The 21364-nt window shown below is 38.6% G+C and overlaps 3 protein-coding genes across 6 annotated transcripts; 1 reads left to right on the top strand and 2 right to left on the bottom strand.

The window, feature by feature from the left end:
* The first annotated feature begins 797 nt into the window (after positions 1–797).
* plekhb2 (pleckstrin homology domain containing, family B (evectins) member 2) lies at positions 798–5156 on the top strand. Of its 3 annotated transcripts, none has more exons than XM_026158855.1 (8): positions 798–1007; positions 1630–1680; positions 2051–2203; positions 2313–2415; positions 2528–2567; positions 2819–2902; positions 3177–3291; positions 3963–5156. In XM_026158855.1, the coding sequence occupies exons 2-8, from the start codon at positions 1644–1646 to the stop codon at positions 4097–4099; spliced, it is 669 nt and encodes a 222-aa protein (XP_026014640.1). In that variant the 5' UTR covers positions 798–1007; positions 1630–1643; the 3' UTR covers positions 4100–5156. The 3 variants fall into 3 exon arrangements, with proteins under 3 accessions (XP_026014640.1, XP_026014639.1, XP_026014642.1); XM_026158854.1 differs by having other exon boundaries at positions 799–1003; XM_026158857.1 differs by lacking the exon at positions 798–1007 and adding an exon at positions 1144–1289.
* LOC113016205 (vacuolar protein sorting-associated protein 4B-like) lies at positions 5153–14400 on the bottom strand. The gene is made up of 11 exons (XM_026158851.1): positions 13878–14400; positions 12440–12551; positions 12194–12338; positions 9516–9574; positions 9323–9442; positions 9066–9222; positions 8818–8966; positions 8484–8565; positions 8083–8302; positions 6850–6990; positions 5153–6146 (listed from the first exon to the last, which is right to left on the bottom strand). The coding sequence occupies exons 1-11, from the start codon at positions 13896–13898 to the stop codon at positions 6045–6047; spliced, it is 1308 nt and encodes a 435-aa protein (XP_026014636.1). The 5' UTR covers positions 13899–14400; the 3' UTR covers positions 5153–6044.
* Positions 14401–14498: 98 nt separating this feature from the next.
* ankrd29 (ankyrin repeat domain 29) lies at positions 14499–21348 on the bottom strand. Of its 2 annotated transcripts, none has more exons than XM_026158852.1 (10): positions 21111–21348; positions 20306–20416; positions 19908–20006; positions 17902–18000; positions 17598–17696; positions 17148–17246; positions 16931–17029; positions 16465–16560; positions 14923–15021; positions 14499–14835 (listed from the first exon to the last, which is right to left on the bottom strand). In XM_026158852.1, the coding sequence occupies exons 1-10, from the start codon at positions 21120–21122 to the stop codon at positions 14752–14754; spliced, it is 897 nt and encodes a 298-aa protein (XP_026014637.1). In that variant the 5' UTR covers positions 21123–21348; the 3' UTR covers positions 14499–14751. The 2 variants fall into 2 exon arrangements, with proteins under 2 accessions (XP_026014637.1, XP_026014638.1); XM_026158853.1 differs by lacking the exon at positions 20306–20416 and adding an exon at positions 20454–20547.
* Between the last annotated feature and the right edge of the window lie 16 nt (positions 21349–21364).

Consider the following 21364-nt stretch of genomic DNA (forward strand, 5'->3'; position numbering starts at 1 on the left):
ACTGATTTGCATTACATTAAATTGCTGACTTGTTGTGAATGAATGATATTGTTTTATGATGCATTATACTGCTGAGTTATAAGAAATACTGTTCGCAGAAGGTTATTGTCTAATTTGTCTGAGTAGAAGAGAACAGAGTGTGCTGGAGTTTTCTGCCCCATTTCAGCAGGAGCAGATAAACAGGGAGCCAAGGTCGTAGCTTAGGCGCTGTGTGAGAGAGCATGTGAATGTTTAGGCTTTTTATGATAAGGTGGAGGCACCAGAGGCTATAAAAGTTTGAGCAATGCTCCACCATTTTGAGATTTTGAGGCTGTCTGCATCAGTGTCCATCTCCCACGTGTGTGATCATTAAATCATCGTTTGACTCAACCCGGCCGGACCAGTGTTGTTATTGTGGTTTTTTCTCTTGTCTCCATCCCCAATATTTTGAACCTTAACAATATACACATATATATATATACATACATACATACATACATACATACATATACATACATATACACATACATATATACCCATACCAACAAACCCGTGCATGCGCACACACATGAAAACATTAGACAAGACATGAAGAAACCAACAGGCAAATTCGTTACACACACACACTCCTAATGGAATCATGTTTAATAAACATGAGGAATATTAACACAAGCCTCGCCGTCGGCCATGTGATTACCAAACGTTAGAAACGAACTTCAACAAGCGCGCCCTCGCTCCGTTTGCTAGCACTTTCCACCACTGTCAGCTGATAGGTTACGTCATCCAAAACAAAAACCTCCCTCTCGCGGAAAGACTGAACATTCGTGAAGATGCTCTGTGGGCGTGGCTTAAGGCCTCCGTTGTGGACAGTAACAGTGTCAGCTAAGTTTAGCGGTCAGGGTTTTTCCTCTCCGTGGAAGGAGTCTTCTTCTTTTTATTTTTTTTGCATCTCACTTCCGTGTTTGCTGTTTCTCCACGAAAAGCTTGATATCACTCTCCCCCCAAAAAGCATACAAGAAATCAAGTAGGTAACTAATTTATCCAATGCGTTTACAAGTACGGGTAAAACGACAAGTTGTGGTGTTTTAGCGTATTATAAACACGGTTAACCGATAGGTCAGCTTTGTAATGGCGACGTGTTTATATTAAAAAGCCGCTAACGGTTAGCGATAACCTACATATCAAATAACTTATATCATATAAAATCCACATTATAACAGGGTTGCTATGGGTGGCATAGCAGTTATTAAACATGAGGACGACCTACTCACAACTGGCCTAGTCTGACTTAAAACCAGGATGACATCTAAGTAAATAGCCTAAACATTGGTTAAAGCAGGAGAACTGTCAGTTATCTGGCTTCCACCAATGTCATGTCCTAAACATTGTCTAACTAAGCATGGGGGGACTACAGAGTAACTAAACATGGTGTTAATATTTCTGGCCATGTGGCCATATTACCTTGAGCTGTTATTGTAACCTATCCTATCTTATCTTATATAAGCTTATGTTTCTGAAAATAGATTTGTGAACTTGCTAATAGTGCTAACAGTCACGAGGTTTGTGTTGGACATGCCACACCCAGTCATATGCTCCTAGTGTCTCAGTAATAACAGATGCGCTCTAATGTGTTTACATTTTATTCTGTAGGTGTTACTTCCAAGATGGCTATGGTAAAGAGTGGCTGGCTTCATCGACAAAGTGAGTATCCAGACACATTAAAGGAAAAACATGAATGCTTGACCTCCACAGTAATGGATCTATTAGTGTTTATGCTGTAAGTGGGGGCAATTGTGTGGTTTAGATGACCTGTATCCTACAATGAAACATTTTTAGCCTGATAGTAGTGATGAGATATGAAAATGATAACACAGGAGACTTTGGATCTCAACCTAATCGCAGAATATTTGTTGGAAGAATGATATTTCATTACTCCAGTAAAGAGGGGTCTTTTTTTCTTTTCATTTGTCACCCATCTATAAGAAAGCAATATAGCCATAAATATGTCAGATACTCAGATGGTTAAGATGATGTCACATTAAAAATAAACAAACTACCTTTACTATGTCAGGTACCATACTGCGTCGATGGAAAAGAAACTGGTTTGACTTATGGGCTGACGGACGACTTGTGTTCTACAACGATCAACAACGGCGCGACATGGAGGACGACATCCACATGAGGGTCAACTGCATTAACATCCGCAACTCCGCTGGATGTCAGGGTACATGTCTTACGCTTAATGTTGATCTCATGCGGCTGATCCCTATGCTATTATTACCCACCTCTTTGCACTAATTTTAAATGTTTCACCACCCCACTTGCATTTTTAGAGCTGAACCCACCGGAGGGAAAGACGCGTGATGCCTTGTTCCAGATAGTGTGCAGAGATGGACGGGTCATCAGCCTGTGTGCAGACAGTGCAGATGATGCTCTGTAAGACTGCACATACACACCAAGTCATAAAATTAGTTAGATGTATTTGAGTACAGGTAATTAGAACAGACATTTTTAACTCAAGATGACATAATGTCTGCTTTTGTTGCAGGGCATGGACAATGGCACTTCAAGATGCCAGAGTTAATATGGTGAGATTTTTATACGTTATTTAAAGTTAGTGTTGTTGTAACTGACAGTCTGTCATTTTCTGTCACATTACCTGAATAAGCTCTGAATAAAGCTGAACTAAGAGTGACTTGAGCACAGCAGAAGAACTGTCCTCCTGGGAGGAAAACTGGATTTTTTTTTTATTGTTTTCACTTATCTTAATGTTATGTGCTTGAGTTTTTTTGGTGTTGGCAAGCTTCAGTTGCTGATTTTTGTTATTTGATACTTTTAGGTGGTCACTGCTCCTCAGATCGGCTTTGCACAGGAGGTGATTGCATCTGCTCCTCCCCCCTACTCGGAATATCCTCCCCAAACGGTGAAAAACAGTATTAATACATCTCTTTTCATGTTCATAACTGAATAAAATTACTTTTTCAGGTCTAAAGTCTTTTATGAAAATAGTGCTACTTACAACATTTGTCTGTGGTTTAGCATGACTATCTCAAGTGAAAATCAACTCAGTGATTAATGTAAAACAAAACAAAAACCAACAAATCCAGTCTTTCTTCTATAAGCCATCTAATACAAAGGGTTTATTAATACAGTAACATCCTTTGTGTCACTTTGTTAAATGTAATTTTTTTTGCCAGGTTTATGCCCCAGGCCCATATGGAGACTACACTGCACCGCCCCCACAGGCCACACAGGTCGTATACTCTGCTGATGGGCAGCCCTACACAGTTGCTTATCCTTATCAATACCAAGGTAAACAGCTGGACATTGCCCACCACTAGTTTATAGGAATCCTGGTAGCTAGAATAGAATAGAATAGCCCATTATTGTCACTGTAGATGTACAACAAAATTGCGGACTAACTAAACTCTGACCTAAATTTGATTGTCGACAAGCGGACATCTTCACAATATGCATATCCATAATGCAGTAAAGTGGCTGGATTTGATCCTTATAAAAGAAGTCTTCAGTATAAAAGTAAAATCTTTCCACTTTGAAAGGCCTAATATTTGTTTATCCGTAACTGGCTCATTTCAGAACGTGACTGAACTTAGTGGTTGTCAACATACTTCTGAGATTCCCATACTGAGGAAATGGTGCATAGAATGGGATTTCTGACGCAGTAATTACCAGTGCTGTCATCCTGATGCTTAACAAGAGTATTACATACCATCTTAGTTACTATAAGAACATTTGCTCATTAACAAATAGAAAAACATGCAGCTTAGTCTAAAATCTTTATTAGTTTTTCAGGTACTTAGATAAAAATGTATCATGGACTTTAAATTCATTCTTAAACAAATGGGTCACAAAAACCCATCTAGATGTTCTTATTTGTGACCAGAGGATAAAGTGAAAAAGTAGAATAGTTTAACAGAGTTTAAATTGTATGAACTTACCATTATAAAACTTGTGTTTTGTAGGTGGGTACGTTGCTCCTGGAGTGAACCATGTCATCATTCGGGAGCGACAGCGTGACGACGGAGGAGATGTGGCTTTGGGCATGCTCGCTGGAGCGGCAACCGGTTTAGCACTCGGCTCTCTCTTCTCTGTATTCTAGCGTCAGAACTAATGTACTTCTAGCAGCCAGTGACTCCCTCCCCCTGTATTTATATGGCCTCCTCTCTGTATCATCACGTGAGTTAGAATGAAACGTGTCTGATGGGCTACATCTATCTGACGCATAATTGTGATGTGCAGTGAATTACTCACCATGTATACTCAGCACTTTCAAATACAGTCTATGTTGCTGTTTACCAACATCTTTGTGTTATCTGAATATGAATATTCTTAACCAAAAAACATAATGTAATATAAGCATTACTTAATTTTCAAAGTTGTCAAAATGACAGAAAAGACACTACTCCTTTCATGCACATTTCAGGTTCTCTCCTGTCAATTTGCTTCCACTTCACGGTGCACAGATGTTTTTTTTGTGTTTATTTCCGTTTACTGTATGTTTTTCTATTTTAATGTTTTGTTGTTTTGATTGTGAATTTGCATCGTATCTTTGACTCCTGAGGTAATTAGTGGTGGAGCTAGCTTCAGATGAGCATAGTTTTCTGAGGGACCCGTTTGATGAACATTGGTTTGATTATATAGTCTGTTATATTGTAACCCTGGCATTTACATGAAGTGAAATGGGACATCACTCCTTGAGATTTATAAGTTCTTGGTTTATGTTTTTTTCATTGGCAGCTTTTCAGTCATACCTTTCATTTAAAGTGTTTTTTTAAATCTCCATGGACTTAAAAAACCCTTAGCAGGTAAATCTCTTGAGACATTTCACTTGGCTAGGACCCTTTTTTTCTCAGCATATAAATTATGACCGCTTTTAAAATCCAAACTTCTGCTCAATAGAAAACATTTTGGTCTACATTTCAAACAGATTTTTTCATCACTACTGACACTGAATTAAGAGATGTATAAGAAATGTTTTGCAAGCAGCTTATTGATGTAATTTTTTCTACAAGTCTTAATTTGTTTGTTGCTGTGAAATTAATATTCACTTATCATATAAGGAAATTAAATTGTGATTTACACTGCATTAGAAATATAGAAATATGATAGTTAACTAAGAGATGTATTTTAACAAATAAACATATTTACAAAGTTAATGTTTTAATTCCTTTATTTAGCCCTGAGACTTCTGTTCACAGAACATATCCAGTAGAATACAAGAAAAGTACAAGTTGACCTTTTTTTTTTATTAATGTAACCCCTGTAAACCCAAAGGAAATTCTTAAATACATTTAAAACCCAAAGGCAACACAGCTAGAGCATAATCATTTATAAATAAGTCAGAACATAACTAGAACACAGTAAAGTGTCAGTAATCTAACAGGAGAAGGCTGAAAGAAAATGTGCAACGGCATATCAGAATTAAGAAATTCTTTCATTTTCTCTACATCAGTTTAAATCCCAGAAGATCCTTTTGGATGCCATTAATGATTTGTATGTAGTGAAAAAAAGATTGCCAGTGTTCACAGACTTCATTGCATAAATTCCTGTTAAATGTCAACCACAACACCAGTTCTGTTAATCAAAGTATTAAAATCTTCCTTAGACTACATAAAGTATGTAGTGATGGAAAGATGCCAGGATCTACCCACTGTAGCCTTTGCACATACTTTTCTAACAGTGATGCAGTTTCAGAAAAAAAAAAAACGCTTCAGTTTGAAATATAATAAGAAAAACCCTTAAAAAAATAACGTAAACACAAGCCTCGGTGGATCGATAGGTTAATGTGGCTGAAAGAGGCGATTCCTCAACTGGTTGGTTGATTTAAAAAAAAAAAAAAAAAGATCTATGATTGTGACAAAAGGATAAATGTTTTTTTTGTCAGCTGTAAGACTGATTTGCTGCAACCTCTGGTCCATTAAACCTGTGACATTTTCCACCATTTTTGACACAGCAGTTGAAAAGGCGAATCAAATGATCTGAAGCATAACTGAGAGTAAAGATAGTTGTTAAGTACAGTCCTATTTTTGAGTACAAAGATATTATTAGCCTTCTTGACCAAAATCTTCAGTAAACTTCTTCAGCTTCTCCAAGTCCTGCTCGTTCACCGTAGGCTTGGTGTTGCTTTGTGACCTCAGCATGTCAGCCTGTATAGAGAACATTAGGTAGGTCAGAATAGATTACAGTCACTGGGTTTGTCAATAACACAGAGAGAGAACTGACAGAGACAGATTGCAATTCATTGTTAACCACAATGAAGGAAAAAAAAAAACATTTCATAATTGTTCACTGACTTTGATGGTGCCTTCTGGTCAATTTCATCCACAAGCAAAACACTGTTAAATGCCAGTAAGCTGCTGTTATGTGACCAACAACTAACAAGAGGGCAAAGAACACAATAACCTGTAACTGAAGATTTTTTTCTCTGAGCAATAATAATGTATGATGCAAGCAGAATCCTGACAATCAGCAGGATCCAACCAGCAAACACTGTGTCACTGGCAAGTCAAATATGCAAATGTTAATTTCATTTCAATGTAAAGCATTGAAAATGATGGGTAACAGTATCCATGCTAACTGCTTAGACTCCTCTCTATAACATTACAAAAATGTACAAAACAGACTATGTTTTTTTTCTTCCAGAAAGCAGACTCTGTTCATCTGGTTTCAGTGAGAGAAATGTTTAGTCACTCATTCGAGATGCATTTTAGAAAAATCAAACATTTTTAGCCACCAAAAATGACTTTGTTAACCTTTCAGCTCTTGGTTACATTTTGCTGGGCTGGATTATTTTCTATCCAGTGGGTGTGGTTTTCCGAATATCAACTGATGAAAGAGCCCTTTTCTTACCATGGATACAACTGGCTCTAGAAGTTTCTCTCCAGGGACCTCCATCCATGTCATTTCAATGGAGTTGGGCTCTCCAGGTGAGCACGGAGTCAGCAGGTCATCGACCACAACGCCAGGATTGTTCCATGTTGACCCTCGAACCTGAATTAGTATGGGCATAAGGACAGGAATAAAAAATTATAAAAAGAAACACCACACAGTGCTGCCTCCCTCTGGTTGAATTTATATTTTAGATTGATAAATTTATTATGAGCTGGGATAGTCTCCAACAGCTATAAGGATAAGTGGAAGTGGATAGAAGTTTATTTTGGAGTTACAAGAAAGACTCCTGCCCAAAGGATGAGCTTCAAGAAAAGTTGCAGACATAACAACACAAGTTATAGGCATAAACTTGATATGTATACAATTAAAGTACATGCCTGACTGTTTATTGTGAGCAGCTATGTGTCTCAAAACACAAATTTGGGGAAGAAGTCACAATGCCTTTAACCAGCTAATCCCAAATGACCACTCCTCTGTCAAATACACCCAAGCCTATAAAAAGGCACTACGGCTTTGGAGAAAATTACATCTGTAAGAATGCCACGACTGGTACAATCTGACTGGGATCTTCCCACTGGAATGCTGGAGGCAGGGTGAACCACCAGACAAGTTCAACTCCACAGAAAACCAGTGGAGTCATTTTAGTAACAGAGTAAAACAGTGTAATCCTCCTACGTGGACTCAGCAGCAACTCAGCGCAACAGTGACTGAAGAGTAAGCTGCCATCCCACAGGATGACACCTGACCATGAGGAGGCATATTACAGCCAAAGTCAGTGCAGACGGGGGGTACACTAATTATGGATTGCCTTTTTTTGTAACCTGTAGTTATATTACACACAATATATAGTGATATATCAAATTTGGACATTTTTTTTGGTCTTTTTTCCAGGTTGTTTTTATCACTGATTAAGTTAAAAGGTAATGACAAGCAATATATGAGTGCTGATTTGCATATAACACAAACTACACCAGTGCATTTGCAAAGAAATGTAGTGGTGCGTTTTTAAATTCTTTGAGTACAGTTGTATGTAAAGATGAGATAAGCACCTTGTCAGGTGTATGAATTTCAAGTATGACAGTTAGTTTGATTTTGGAATAATATACTTCCACTGGATCCCTGAACCAGGTTTTCTTGCATTTAGAAATATGACAAAAAGAGCATGTCAAGCAACGGTTACTGTGGTTTTACCCTTTTGAAGTGTGTGGCTGTCTGAACCTTCCTGACTGGCTGCATCAGGGCGTCCCTGACAATTATACTGATGTCAGCTCCGGAGTAGCCATCTGTCTTTTTGCCCAGAGTCACGAAATCCGCCTCTGTCAGGTTATTGGGGGTGGAGCCCAGATGCAGTTTGAACATGGAGGAGCGGGCATGTTCCTCCGGCAGAGGAATGTAGATTCGCTTTTCAAACCTGAGACATAAACGAGCATTAAACCTCTTAAATCCTGGTTGTTAGCCCAAAAACACTGATGAACAGTACTAGGTAATATAAGAGGTGATTAGGTAAGTAAAAGTAAGTAAAATGTATTTATATAGCGCTTTTCATAGATAAAAAGGTAGGGATCATTTGTATAGAAACAAGTGGATCTGACCTTCTCCTGATAGCTGAGTCCAGCGACCATGGTATATTAGTTGCACCCAGGACAAGGATTCCGTCATTATCATTACCAACACCTGACAGGAGAAAAGAGTTGCACAATTAGTCAACTGAGCACTAAATATTTTCAGGTTTTTGTGATTTTGTTGCAACAAAATAAAGAAAAAATAGGTGACACTGGGCTGCGGGCGCTTACAGATGATTTTTAGACAAATAAATGCTTAAAACAATCAGTTGTCATGAATAACTGAACTATGAGCCATAGTTCATGACACTTCGTATCGTCTTTCCAGCTGTTGGTTCAAATCTGTAAGTATCTTCTTTCTCACCCTGCATCTGAACGAGGAACTCTGTCTTGATTCTGCGAGCTGCTTCACTCTCATTCTCGCTCCTGGAGCCACAGAGGGAGTCGATCTCATCAATGAAAATGATCGATGGTTTGTGTTCTCTGGCTAAAGAGAACAAGTTCTTCACCAACCTAAAGACAGACAGAAGTGGAAAAAATAGATTCATTTTTCTTAACAGTAACTTTGTCATAGTCTTAATTTTGCCCCTAGGTAAAGAACTTGGGCCTCACTTTTCACTTTCTCCTAGCCACTTAGACACAAGATCGGAGGATGAGATTGAGAAGAAGGTGGAATTGTTAGCTTCTGTGGCCACGGCTTTGGCCAAGTAGGACTTTCCTGTTCCTGGAGGCCCAAACAAAAGGATCCCCCGCCACGGTGTTCTCTTGCCTACAAAAGAAGTTTCAGTCTTTAAAAAAACAAGGAAACGAAAAACTTCACTTTCACAAAACTTTTTCACAAAAAAAATAAAAAATAAAAAAATCCCTGCCTGTAAACAGATGTGGGAATTTGATTGGCAGGATAACAGCTTCTTTAAGGGCTTCTTTGGCTCCTTCGAGTCCAGCTACATCGTCCCACTTTATGTTTGGCTTTTCCATAACAATGGCACCTATAAAATAAATGAGGTTCAGAAATACCAACACATTTGGCTTTTCAAGAAATTGTATGTCAGTGATATGCACCTGACAGTTGATTTTGGAACTTCTTTTTTTCTTGGTCTTCACCTTCATCACTTTCATTCCTAAAAGGTGGTGGTGGGGAGAGGTGGAGGTCAGGGGGTTATAAGCATAGGGCAAGAAGAAGACAGAACACTTCTGTAGAACAACTGTAGAACCCATGGGAGTAAGAATAAAAACAAACTTAGTAAAGAATATTACAAATTAATTGTAAAAATAAAAAGCTGTACAGATCCACCTAAATTCGGGAATCATCCTTTCTTTACAAACTACTGACTAATGGTTCTCTTATGTGTGACTTCTAAATCAGAACACCAGGTGGCACACTTTACCAACAAAGGCAGAGCCATACAGTAAACCAAAATTCAACAGGAAAAACATGTTTAGATAGTGACACTATGTCACTTACACTTTCATAACAATTTTACAGCAACAGTCACAGAGTTAGACACTTCTGGGGAAATTATGACAAAGATTTAAAGAATAATACAGTTAGGTCTAGGGCTGTGCGATATGACCAAAATCTTTATACCGTTATCGGGACGATAGAATTCGTCCCGATAACGATATAAATCACACAAATGTAATATTTTCTGTAAATTCTGTGAATCTCGGGCAGCTCATCTTGCGGGAAGTGTTTCCAGCTGCGCGTCATGTAGCTGGAATTGAGTGTTTTAACAGATGCATGAAACGATACATTTTTAGACATAAGTTGTAACGGCCGCCGTTTTCTTTGTGAGTATTTATTACACAGCGTGCTGCAGGGAAAAGCCTGTTCTAACGTTTGAGTCTAAGGTTTATTTTTTAGCGCCTGGCGGCTCTTTTTTACTTCTCATCCATAAATAATCTGCTCTTTCATGCGATTCAGTTTACTTTGAAAAGTCTCAACAGGATCTTGAGCTTTATTGTGAAAGGTTTATGTGAAACATAAACAAGTGGACACGCGATGGTGTTACCGTCGTTGCTGCTAACGACAACGCATAAAAACAGGCGCTGTGGTTATATTAAATGTAAGAAAAAGAGAGAACTTTAAGAAATTAATATGGCCACTACAGTGATCATCAAAACGATGAAAAAATATTGCTGTAAACAGTTTATTTTGCGACACCACGAAACGATAGACGTTTTTATATCATCATCCAATATATATCGTTATATCGAACAGCCCTAGTTAGGTCCATATATATTTGGACACTGACTTACAGCCAAACCCAGGCGTTTACTAAAGCAAAGATGTGTAATAATCTTGAATGGCCAAGTCAGTGACCTGATCTTAACCAAAACAAACATGCATTTCACTTGTTGTAGACTAAACTTTGAACAGAAAGGCTCACAAACAGCAACTGAAATCAGTGCAGTAAAGTCTGGGCAGAGTATTAAAAAGGAGGAAACCCAGCATCTGGTGATGTCCACGAGTTCAAGACTTCAGGCTGTATTTGCCAGAAAAGGGTTTTCAACCAAGTATAGAAATGAACATTTTAGTTTCAATTATTTAATTCAACTACTTTTGAGTTGTATTACAAAATGCTTTAATTCCTCAAAGTATTATGCAGTATTTTTGTTAAACCCACTAAATTAAAGCTGCTGAAGTTAAATAGAGATCAGAGCAATTGGAAATTAAGAAAATCCCATCCTTAGACCTATTTTTTTTATAAGACTGAGCTAATCACACAGCAATGCTGCAGATGATGAAAAGACATTTCTTTGGTAAGTCGTGTTATAAACCAGATGGAACCGAGCACATCAAGTAATAACTCTGTATTTCAGTGGTTAAAATGTTATGTAAAAGTGTTTATATGTAATGCATTTCAATAATAAAGCATAACTGGTAGAACAACCTGGCTGATGTGTATACAAGTGAGTGTGATTAAGTTATAGCAACCGGCTGACATCTGCAGGTGATTTAACAACTGTAAAGGTAAGTGGGTCGTCATGCAAATTATCAGAGCAACACTTCAACAGATAAATAATAAATAAAAATTCAGAGGCTTCAAATTCATTAACATACATGTTCTGCTGCCTTCAGCTGAATGGAAAGGTTTAATGAACTGAATGAAACATTTTTCATGCAGTATAAAAACGCTGTTGACACCTCATTAAATGGGACTTACTCATCCATTTATAGATAAATACAGGCTGGTTTACAGATGTTCCTGCTTCAGCTGCATTAAATGTTCATTAAATGCATCTGCTGACTGGAAAGTGATTCATTAAAATGGTTTATTTACGCGTTAAGTGTTATACATAAGTATTTACTGTTGAACAACTGTTCCAATAACTTTGCTTGTTTTTATTGATTAAATCCGCAAAGTGGATGCAGATTGAGCAATGTGCTTCTGAGCGAACGATTGTGAGAGTAAAGTTTAAGACTCAAAGAAAGTCCACTGAATTTACAATGACGCAAAAACATTTTAAAATATCTGTCACAGATCTAACTTTAAATTTAATAAATAAATGGATATATATTTGTACACATTTAAACTGATCTCTGTCTCAGTCCGTTAAAAAAATTGCACATGGAATTTCAAGGCAACTAACAATAACTCTCAACTTTGTCCATTATTCAGACCAAATTACATTTAGCTTTCCTTTCAGGAAATTACCCAGCCTGCAGAACAAAGTCTAAACTGTAAACAAAGCAACAAACATTGTGAAATGGACTCAGATTTATTGATTGCTCCTACCCTTTGTCACCAGACTCTTTGACGGGTTTGGCTGGAGGAGCGTTCTCTTTCTTCTTCAGATATTGCTTCAGTTGCTCAGCTCTGTCCAGGTAGTCAGCACACTTTGCCCTGATGCTCTGCTTCGCCCGATCGCCTTGGGCCTCATCTGCAACGCAAAAACTGACTTAGATCATTCATGCGGAACCGAAGTGGAGTTTAAAACAGCAAAAAGGATGTACAAATCTAACAGTGGTACAAGTTTCTCACACTTCACAACATGAAGGAAGTATTGCACTGCGTGCTGATAACATCTGAGGGCCTCTTCATAGTTTTTGGCCTTGTCTTCCTCTGCGGCCTTGCTGGCCAAATCTATGGCTTTCTGAAAACAAACAAGATGAAACAGAAGGATTTATTACACATTTATAGAACTTATATGAATTTTTTTGGTTCTTGTTTGTGCTTCTTGTTTGGTCATATATGCAGGTAAGTTGTTTAGCATGGTGGGGCGATCGTGGAGAAGAGTTGGCAGTTTGTCTTGTAATCGGAAGGTTGCTGGTTCGAGCCCCGGCTCCAACAGCCTCAGTCGTTGTGTCCTTGGGCAAGACACTTCACCTGTTGCCTACTAGTGGTGGTCAGAGGGCCTGGTGGCGCCAGTGTCCGGCAGCCTCGCCTCTGTCAGTGTGCCCCAGGGTGGCTGTGGCTACAATGTAGCTTGCCATCACCAGTGTGTGAATGTGTGTGTGAATGGGTGAATGACTGAATGTGTAAAGCGCTTTGGGGTCCTTAGGGACTAGTAAAGCGCTATACAAATACAGGCCATTTACCATTTTAAACTTATAAAATACACTTTAAAAAGATAGTATTCAAAAGTATTACTAACACCATAAATTAAAATTCTAAATTGTGGTGTCCTGTGATTACATATGCAGCATTTTAAAATTAGACATAATTATTCTATATTGATAATTCAGTCTAGGCTGTTCCATCCAATGGGTGGGGTCTTACTAGAAACACCTCAGGGCCAAAAAACAAGAAAACAAGAAAATGATTACATAAATGTTATACACATTCAGGCCTCCTTGTACATCATATTTGTTCTGTTTGTGAAATACTGGGTAATTTGGGGGATATTAAAGCTACTTCAGTGACTTGCTAACAGTTCATGGACAGCTTAAACAATGAGCCAAGTTTTGTTTTTGTTGTTTTTGCTATCCATAGCAACAATTACCTGTACAGTTTAAGTTATACATTGTTTTCTAATTGTAAAAAGTACAACTCTGCCCATTTAAATTCCCTGAGACAGAAACAAAGTAGCAAAAAGCTAACTTTTATGTAAATAAAGTAATTTAGTTCTTTACTTTCCTACTTTTCATCACTGGAAAAGGGAAAACAGCTAGAAAATATGTTTCACTATGGGACAATAAAGCCCCAACTAAATATTGTTAGAGTTTCTTCATCTATGAAGCATTAGTAGTGATTTACACTCCTTACGCAGTAGTGCCGTTTTTTTCCATTACTTATAATTGAATTTATGGCTAAATACATTCAAGTTGGCTTATTGTTAGTCTCTAAATTAGACATTCATACAATATAAAATCCCTAGTTGCTTATTTAATAAAAGGCTGAGTTTATTAAAAGCCGAGTTAACATCTCTTTGATTTGGGCAGTCTTATGTAATCATTGTTAGTAAATGTCTGCCACTTACCTGTAAATTACCGCCCGCCATTAGATGGTTTTCTGTCGGTCAAAGTTTAGTATTTGACTTTAAATAAAACCGTAAACTCGCTCACTTCTTCTTTTTCTCTATTATCTATCACATATGGTTTACTGTCGAACAACTTTAGAAGCCAAACATCCCAAGTGTCTCTCTTCCGCATCAACAAGAGCTCCAGTCACTTCCGCGATGGTCACGTGACATAAAGTAGCTTAACAGCGGCTGTAATTTCTCGTGTTTCATCCGTACATTTGAAAGTTATTTTAATTAATAGAACTTACCATATAAACGTGTACGTTCATAACCGCTTTAACGTTTTTGAGGGAAAAAACGGAATTAATGTAATTAAAATCACAGCACAGGTGAGCTACAGGTGTCTGTTAATAGGGATAATAGTGACCTCTAGTGGGTATTCGTCACATAACTAGCATACCATTGTATTATTAAAATGTGTACGTAATATCTGATCCTTATTTTATCATGACTGCTCATTTTCCAACCGCAAATAAAATGTAATTCAAAAAAATATTACACATCCACACAGATACTCCTGCATTAATAAATAAAATTACACTTTATTACATTTATTAAAAAGGCAAATAAAGAGTGCAAAATATATAGAAATCTGACAACACTTGGGATAAACACAAATAAACAGGAGACCAGTAGGGGATGATGCACATGGAAGACAAATGTTTTTTGTGTTGCGCTATACTTTGTCCAGGTTTGTTCGGCATACGACAGCTTAATTTCAACCAAAAGCAAGCACCGTGTACAGTACATGTTGTAATTGGGTGGATTGGACACTTGTTTTCTTTCCCCCTCCTTACACAGACAGGCGTGAAGGCAGGAACCTGTGCCATTATCAGCTGTGTCCATTCAGGATTTTTGGACGTAAAACCTTAAGGATGCGATCATTCTTTGTCAGATCTGCAGGGAGTTCACTATTCTGCAAAAGATACATGGGAAACACTTTGATTATAATATCTAATGAGATTATATACTTAGGTTGTCTGCTGTTTGTCTGCTATCCCACCTTATTGAGTAGCGTTGGGTCAGCATTTGCTCCAAGTAGCAGCAGAACAGATTGAAGATTTCCACTCATAACAGCAGCATGAAGGGCAGTATAGCCATTCTGTAGACAAGACACAAATATGAACTACCCTTCTTTAATATTATTACTTTTCCTTTAATAGTATCTGGTATTTCACAAGCATGCATCTTCCTTTTCTTGTTCAGCATTAGATTACAAGATTGATTAACAGCTCTAATATTGGGACACTAAATAAAAAGAAAGAGCCAGCAGCCAGATAATGTAGTTTAACACAAAAAACAGAAATGGGGATGGCAGGTCCACTGACTTTCTTTTTGTGTCTTTTTGTCTTTTAGCGTCATCAGTGCAGGTCTTTAAGTCCAAATTGAAAACCTATTTTTATTCCCTGGCTTTTAACTCTGTAGGAAACTGACACCTTCTTATTTATTTTATTGTATGTAATGATTTTATGGTATTTTTAATTTGGTTGTTGTTTTGATCTGTGTTGTTCAGCACTTTGGTCTGCCTGGTGTGTTCGTAAAGTGCTATACAAATAAATGATGATGAATATAACGATGATGGAAGAGAGCTGTCTCTGTAACCATGTTTCAGGCCTGTCAGCCATGACCCACTCTGACTGCCCGGCTGCCCACGGAGGAAATTCATCTGATTGTTAGTGGAGCTGGATATAGAGCCTCTGAACCAGTGTTCCTTGCTATTTGAGCACTGAGCTACTCGTGATGTGGGTGGTATTTTTGGGATTGTCTGACACTACTAGTAATATGTTTTTAATAGTATTTATTTGATAGTTCAGCTTTTTTTAGATCCTCTTTTGTTCTGTTTATGAGCAGTTGGAAATGTAAAAATAATTTTTTATCTAGGTATAAAATTTAGCACCGTTATTTTGGTTTGACACTATAGGCTTATTCATTTTTTCCTAGACAGTGATTTTTATTGTTATTATTATTTTTATTTGATTTCCTTTTTACTGATTACATTCCAACAGTACTGTCATGTGCTGTACATACAAGTTACTCATTGCTACATAAAGATATCAGTGTTGTTGTTTTTTTTTTTAAACCTTTTTATTATTAGTGTCCATGTATAAAAAAAATTATATCACTGTTGTATATTGTATTAGATTTAGCTATTAGCCATTTTCCATCTGCAATCCCTGGGAATGAAAACACAGCTTTACCTGCCCAGGGATGTTGTTTCTTTGGATCAATAGTTTGCAAATATTTTTAAGTTACTCTCTGTGCTTCTACTGATGTCAAATCTTCAAATCTTTACAAAGAGGAAATCACTATCTTGACTTTCTCTAAGCGGGTAACATCCATCCTACAAAACATGCAAAATCTATCTACAAGCCCACTAAACATTGCTGATAAAACAATTTGTTCTATATGTTTAAGTTTGTAAAAGAACACACTGTGTTTGTGCCAGACAATTTTTTTGGTGTTGAAGAAAAGCTTGAGAGCTTGACAAGTTGTGCCTTAACCATAGCTATTTCCCAAAACAGACATCTACAGCAGCATGTTTTACCTTAAGAAGGCCAAGTGATGGAGAAAATTTGAGGAGTTCCTCAATGACGCCATTGTGGCCTTTCAGCGCTGCTTTGAACAGCGCTGTTGATCCATCCTTGAAAGACACAAAAAAAGCATACAATTGTTAAAATTATCACAAAAATCACGAGTCCATTTTCAGTTACTCACATCCTTAAAAGCCTTTGACTATATCACGTTTCCCACCAACAGATAATCTCTCATCCAACTTTGAAATGTTAAATATAAGTGTAAGTATCTGCATACAGTTGCAAATTCAATCTATATGTCCATATAATTACAAATCAAAAACCTTTTATGGTGAAATGTTTCTATAAAGACAGATCGCAGCCTCCTAGTCTTATGTAATGTCACACTTTCCACACTGCAGAATGGCAGGAATCAATAGTAAAAATCCCTTTATGTACACTTTGATGTACTTTATTAATCCTAAAAGATCAATGTACTTGTCTGTCAGCATCCCGATCAGCACCACGTAAGAGCAGCACCTTCACCACCTCACTGTGACCCATTTGGGCTGACATCCACAGGGGGGCAGTGCCATCCTGGAGGAGGGAATTGACGAAGAGGGGGGTTGTAGGTATTGAGGGACAATTAGCAGGAGTAGGTGACAACATGTTTAGAGCTCTGTTTTAAAGAGGCAGAGTTTGGCGAGGACATTACCTCCCTTGCTTGGTTGACCTTGGCACCGGATGACAGCAACTGACGAATCACAGTCACATGACCCTCTTGGGCAGCAAGGAAAAGAGGGGTGGCACCATCCTGCAAAACAAGAATTACCTCACACTAGATTTTCGAAATCTGCTTGGAAAATCTTCCAATTAGGCATAGACTACATCACTAAAACAAGATTCCATCAGTACTATTTATAAGCACATTTTTGTGTAAGCAGGTTGTTTTTCCATGGCACCAAGGAAACACACAGTTATCCTGCCCAGTATGATTCATGTCTGACTCAGCAGTCTGCAGAAACCTGAGAGGCTAGATTCCAGTTGCTGGGACAATGTGTGCAGCTAACCATTGTGTTTCTGACAGACAAATAGACTTAACAGACAGGACAGTGACGGCGTACTGAGAGCGAGAGGCTGCAGACGTAAATGCAAAGAGCCTCACGTTCAGCTGGTCGTGAACATTGGCTCCATTTTTCAGCAGGATGTCCACCACTTTGGAGTGACCGTACTGAGATGCGACAGTGAGAGCTGTGCCACCATCCTGCCACATAAACACACATGGATGCACAAGAATGACTAAAGTGTTCGGCAACAACAAAAATATCTTTAAAGTCACAGCAGCACTGTTTGTGCATCGCTGTCTCTTTATCTCCACATTCTGAAGTCTGATGATAGCACTGCAGCATTCTCCTTCACACCCAGTATTCTAAAGGCCATGATACACATCATTGCACCCTGTTGCATACCTTTGTCTGGAATTCAGTGGAGGCACCGAATTCAAAGAGGAGCTTTACAACTTCATGGTGTCCTTGCTGGGAGGAGAAGAACAAAGCGGTAGAACCTGTCTGGAAAGTTAAAAAAAAAAGACACCGCTGTTTACCTCAACTTTACCCTAATGGTGTACACAATATAACCTTTCATGAATATCTGACATGAGGAATAGAATAAATAAGTGTCCAATTGGGGGAATTTTGCTGCACATATGGCCCTGTTTTCTTACAAATAAGATTCTACTCAAGCATAAAACTAACATTATAGAAAGTTTTATTTGGCGGGGAAAAAAACAGAAAAAGAACTTAGCACAAAGGTTGAAATATAACCAAAGTGTAGGGCAGAGAGTTAATGAGGACTATATGCACCAAACCTATAGCAGCAACTTGCTGTCGCTTCCCAGTGAAACACCAGCCGGTTAGCATAAGAACGGTTGGAAAAAGGAAGAAAACTACCTTGGTGACCTACTGCCTGTAGGTGAGAGAAATCCGCGTATAAACACATCCAAAAGATACTAAATTGATAGACTACACTCCCTGGCCTCTTTGTTGTTCAACTGCTTATTGACAAAAATATTGAATCAGCCAATTACATGGCAGCAACTCAATCTTTTTAGGCACGTAGACCTGTTGAAGTTCAAATCAAGAAAGTCAATTTAAGTTACTTTGTGCAAGTATTTAAAAAAAAACCTGCAGATTTCCTGAGATTTTCTGGCACAGTCATCTCTAGGGTTTACAGAGAATGGTCCCAAAAAAAAGAGCAAGCAGCAAGACCTCTGACATCAACAAGAATTGCTTTCTTGATGTCAGAGGTCAGATTAAATGGCCAGATTGCTTTGGGCTGAAACCAAGGCAACTGTAGCTCAAATAATCACTTGTTACAACTAAGGCGTTCAGGGTATGCAAAGGTTGCATAAACATGTTGTGCATCTCTGAACACAAAACCTTAACTTTTAAGCAGATAGAACTAGCACCCGCTGCTGTGGCCTATCAGCTATGAACAGGTAATTGAGGCAACAATTCACATAGGCTCACCAAAATAGGACAACAGTCTGCTGTAACTTTCAGAATGTAGAGTTAGAATTTAGTACGAACAACAACAGCATGGATCAATTTCTGCCTTTTTACTCAAACAACCTCTAGTTGAGTCACAGGATCCCAATCCAATAAAGCACCTTCGGGTAGAACTGGATATTTGTATCACGGATGTCATATCTGGAGCGACTTGAACGCTGTCATGCCAATAGAGAGCAAAATCTCTTAGGAACATTTTCCAAGGCAAAAGGGGGTCCAACCCAGAACTACCAAGGTGTAACTAATCAAGTGGCCAGAGGGTGTATAAACAAATTTAAAGCACATGAATTTACATAATACAAGATCTTAAGACATTATTTACCAGATGATGCAGTACTGGCTTAGCGTAGCACAACTGCTGGACAAAGGGAGTAAAGCTAGCCTGGGTCTTCCAGCAGAACAATCCACATATGCACACCTTTGCTCTGTAATTAACAGTTAAAGGCACAGTGTTCCAGACATGGCGGAAGTCTAGTCCTAGACTAAAAACTTTATTCAATTTAAAACTTCAATATTTTTCTTTTGGTCTGGAAGAATTTCTAATCCATGTCTGGAAAACTGGAAAGTGTAAAAACAACAATTAGTGGGTTTTCAGGAGCTATGTGCCAGCAGGTTGTAGTGACCTTCTAAATTCACCGGCGGTAGCAGACAGTGAGTTTCCTTAGCTCAGCACAAAGGCTGGACAAAGGGGGTAAAGCTAGCATGAGTATGCTTCCATTGAAATAAGATAAATCCATCTGTCAACACATCTAAATTTAAAGCCTGGACAGTCAACATCTGTCAAGTTCATTCACTAATATTGTATTTGCCTAATTCTGACAATGTAAAAACACCTTTACCAACACTTTATGTTTTGGAGTCTGTAAGAGTATTTAGTTAATTCATTGGGTTTCATTTCCCCAGCATACCTCTCTTTGGTAGTTGATATCAGCCCCTTGCATGATAAGCTCTTTAACACAGTCATAATGGCCGCTGTATGATGCCACCATCAGCGCTGTTGTTCCATACTGGAAAGAAACATTAATGAGCATATTTGTTTTGTTGCAATGACCTGGTAAACAGTGTAGTGATGGCAGGGATGAAACCACAGAATTCTGCATATTTCTGGCTTAACATGCAAAACTTTCAACTGTTTATAGGACAAAGAGAGAGAGAGAGAAAACAATTAATGGATGAGGAATTGTGATGGTACACACATGCACTACATGAACCCCACAGGTAAGGCTTGAAGCTTTCTGTGTCCCTACCACAGGTGGAATATGGTTAAAGTGTGCATCTGAGCAGCCACAGCATGCAGTGTCCATACACTGTCTCTGCAGTCTGCGTCCACTCGCCCGCTGTTGAGTAGCAGTTGAAGCAGAGCCAAGTTCCCCTTCCTCGCTGCCCAAAACACAGCATTAGCCAGGGGTGTTTCCTTCTGGAGGATAAATACACACAACAACACAAAAACTGACCTGAAAGTTACCATTAGAGCATTAGGAATGCTGAGAGCAGACAGTAAGGACAGCAGAGTGCATCCAGGTGTTACTGTTCAGTGTTGTGATGCACCTGAATATGAATGACAGGTGAGTCATCAATAAAGTGTGCCAAGAGATTAATAATCATATTTATGACATCACATCACATCACATCTCAACCAAAGTTAGGGTTTAAAGTTTGTGCTAACTTTAAGTCTTTACCATAAAATTTAACAAGTTACTCATGAATAATGCGGACTTGCTTTTTGTCCTCAGAAGAGGGGGACATGTCCAAAATGTGCGTAAAATGATTTGTTTCCTCTCAGTACCGGTAATAAAAGGTATGTGGACATACTTGTGCACGCACATTCACGTGCACGCTAGTACCATGGGCCGTTTGACATGCTATTACATCAGCAAATCCGGATGCACACACACCGAGTTGGACTCTATGATCGCCCAGGCCAGTAAGCAGCCATTCAAATGTCAGAGCAAGTGCTACCTCACCGGGCTCATAGTGAAACATAGCAGATCGTTCAATAACCCCCAAATAAACAAGTCTGCACTTCAAGAGGAAGCGGGTGCGATCAATTACCTTATTGCGGCCCTCTCAGGCTGCGTGCACAGAATGATGGACGGAGAAAGCTGGTTTACCTTGAAAGACATCCTGCAGACCTCATTCGTGACTCATACTTCTTCCTGCGCACTCATTCATTAGACGAGATGTTGAGCGCCACTCGCCTGTTTTGCCGCACTGACTTTGGGTGTTGGCGGCGCCCGATCGCGGACATAATAACGGGGAGGCACAAAATCAGCTGAGCTCATCCTCTGCAGTGTGTCCTGCGAGGGAGCAACACCGTGGGCCAGCAGAGGGCGCTGCTGCTCACACTGATGAACTGTATATAAAT

The sequence above is a fragment of the Astatotilapia calliptera genome, chromosome 23, assembly GCF_900246225.1.
Source record: "Astatotilapia calliptera chromosome 23, fAstCal1.2, whole genome shotgun sequence".
Taxonomy (NCBI): domain Eukaryota; kingdom Metazoa; phylum Chordata; class Actinopteri; order Cichliformes; family Cichlidae; genus Astatotilapia; species Astatotilapia calliptera.

Excerpts from the sequence above, each read along its gene's own strand:
- plekhb2 (XM_026158855.1), top strand. The coding sequence starts at position 1,644 with ATGGCTATGGTAAAGAGTGGCTGGCTTCATCGACAAA. Across the intron at positions 2,568-2,818 it reads AAGATGCCAGAGTTAATATG|GTGGTCACTGCTCCTCAGAT; the intron begins GTGAGATTTTTA and ends TGATACTTTTAG. Across the intron at positions 3,292-3,962 it reads TTATCCTTATCAATACCAAG|GTGGGTACGTTGCTCCTGGA; the intron begins GTAAACAGCTGG and ends TGTGTTTTGTAG.
- LOC113016205 (XM_026158851.1), bottom strand. The coding sequence starts at position 13,898 with ATGGCGGGCGGTAATTTACAG. Across the intron at positions 9,443-9,515 it reads GTTCCAAAATCAACTGTCAG|GTGCCATTGTTATGGAAAAG; the intron begins GTGCATATCACT and ends TTTATTTTATAG. Across the intron at positions 6,991-8,082 it reads CAGCCACACACTTCAAAAGG|GTTCGAGGGTCAACATGGAA; the intron begins GTAAAACCACAG and ends ATACTAATTCAG.
- ankrd29 (XM_026158852.1), bottom strand. Across the intron at positions 17,247-17,597 it reads ATGTTCACGACCAGCTGAAC|GATGGTGCCACCCCTCTTTT; the intron begins GTGAGGCTCTTT and ends CTTGTTTTGCAG. Across the intron at positions 16,561-16,930 it reads ATCGGGATGCTGACAGACAA|GATGGATCAACAGCGCTGTT; the intron begins GTACATTGATCT and ends GTGTCTTTCAAG.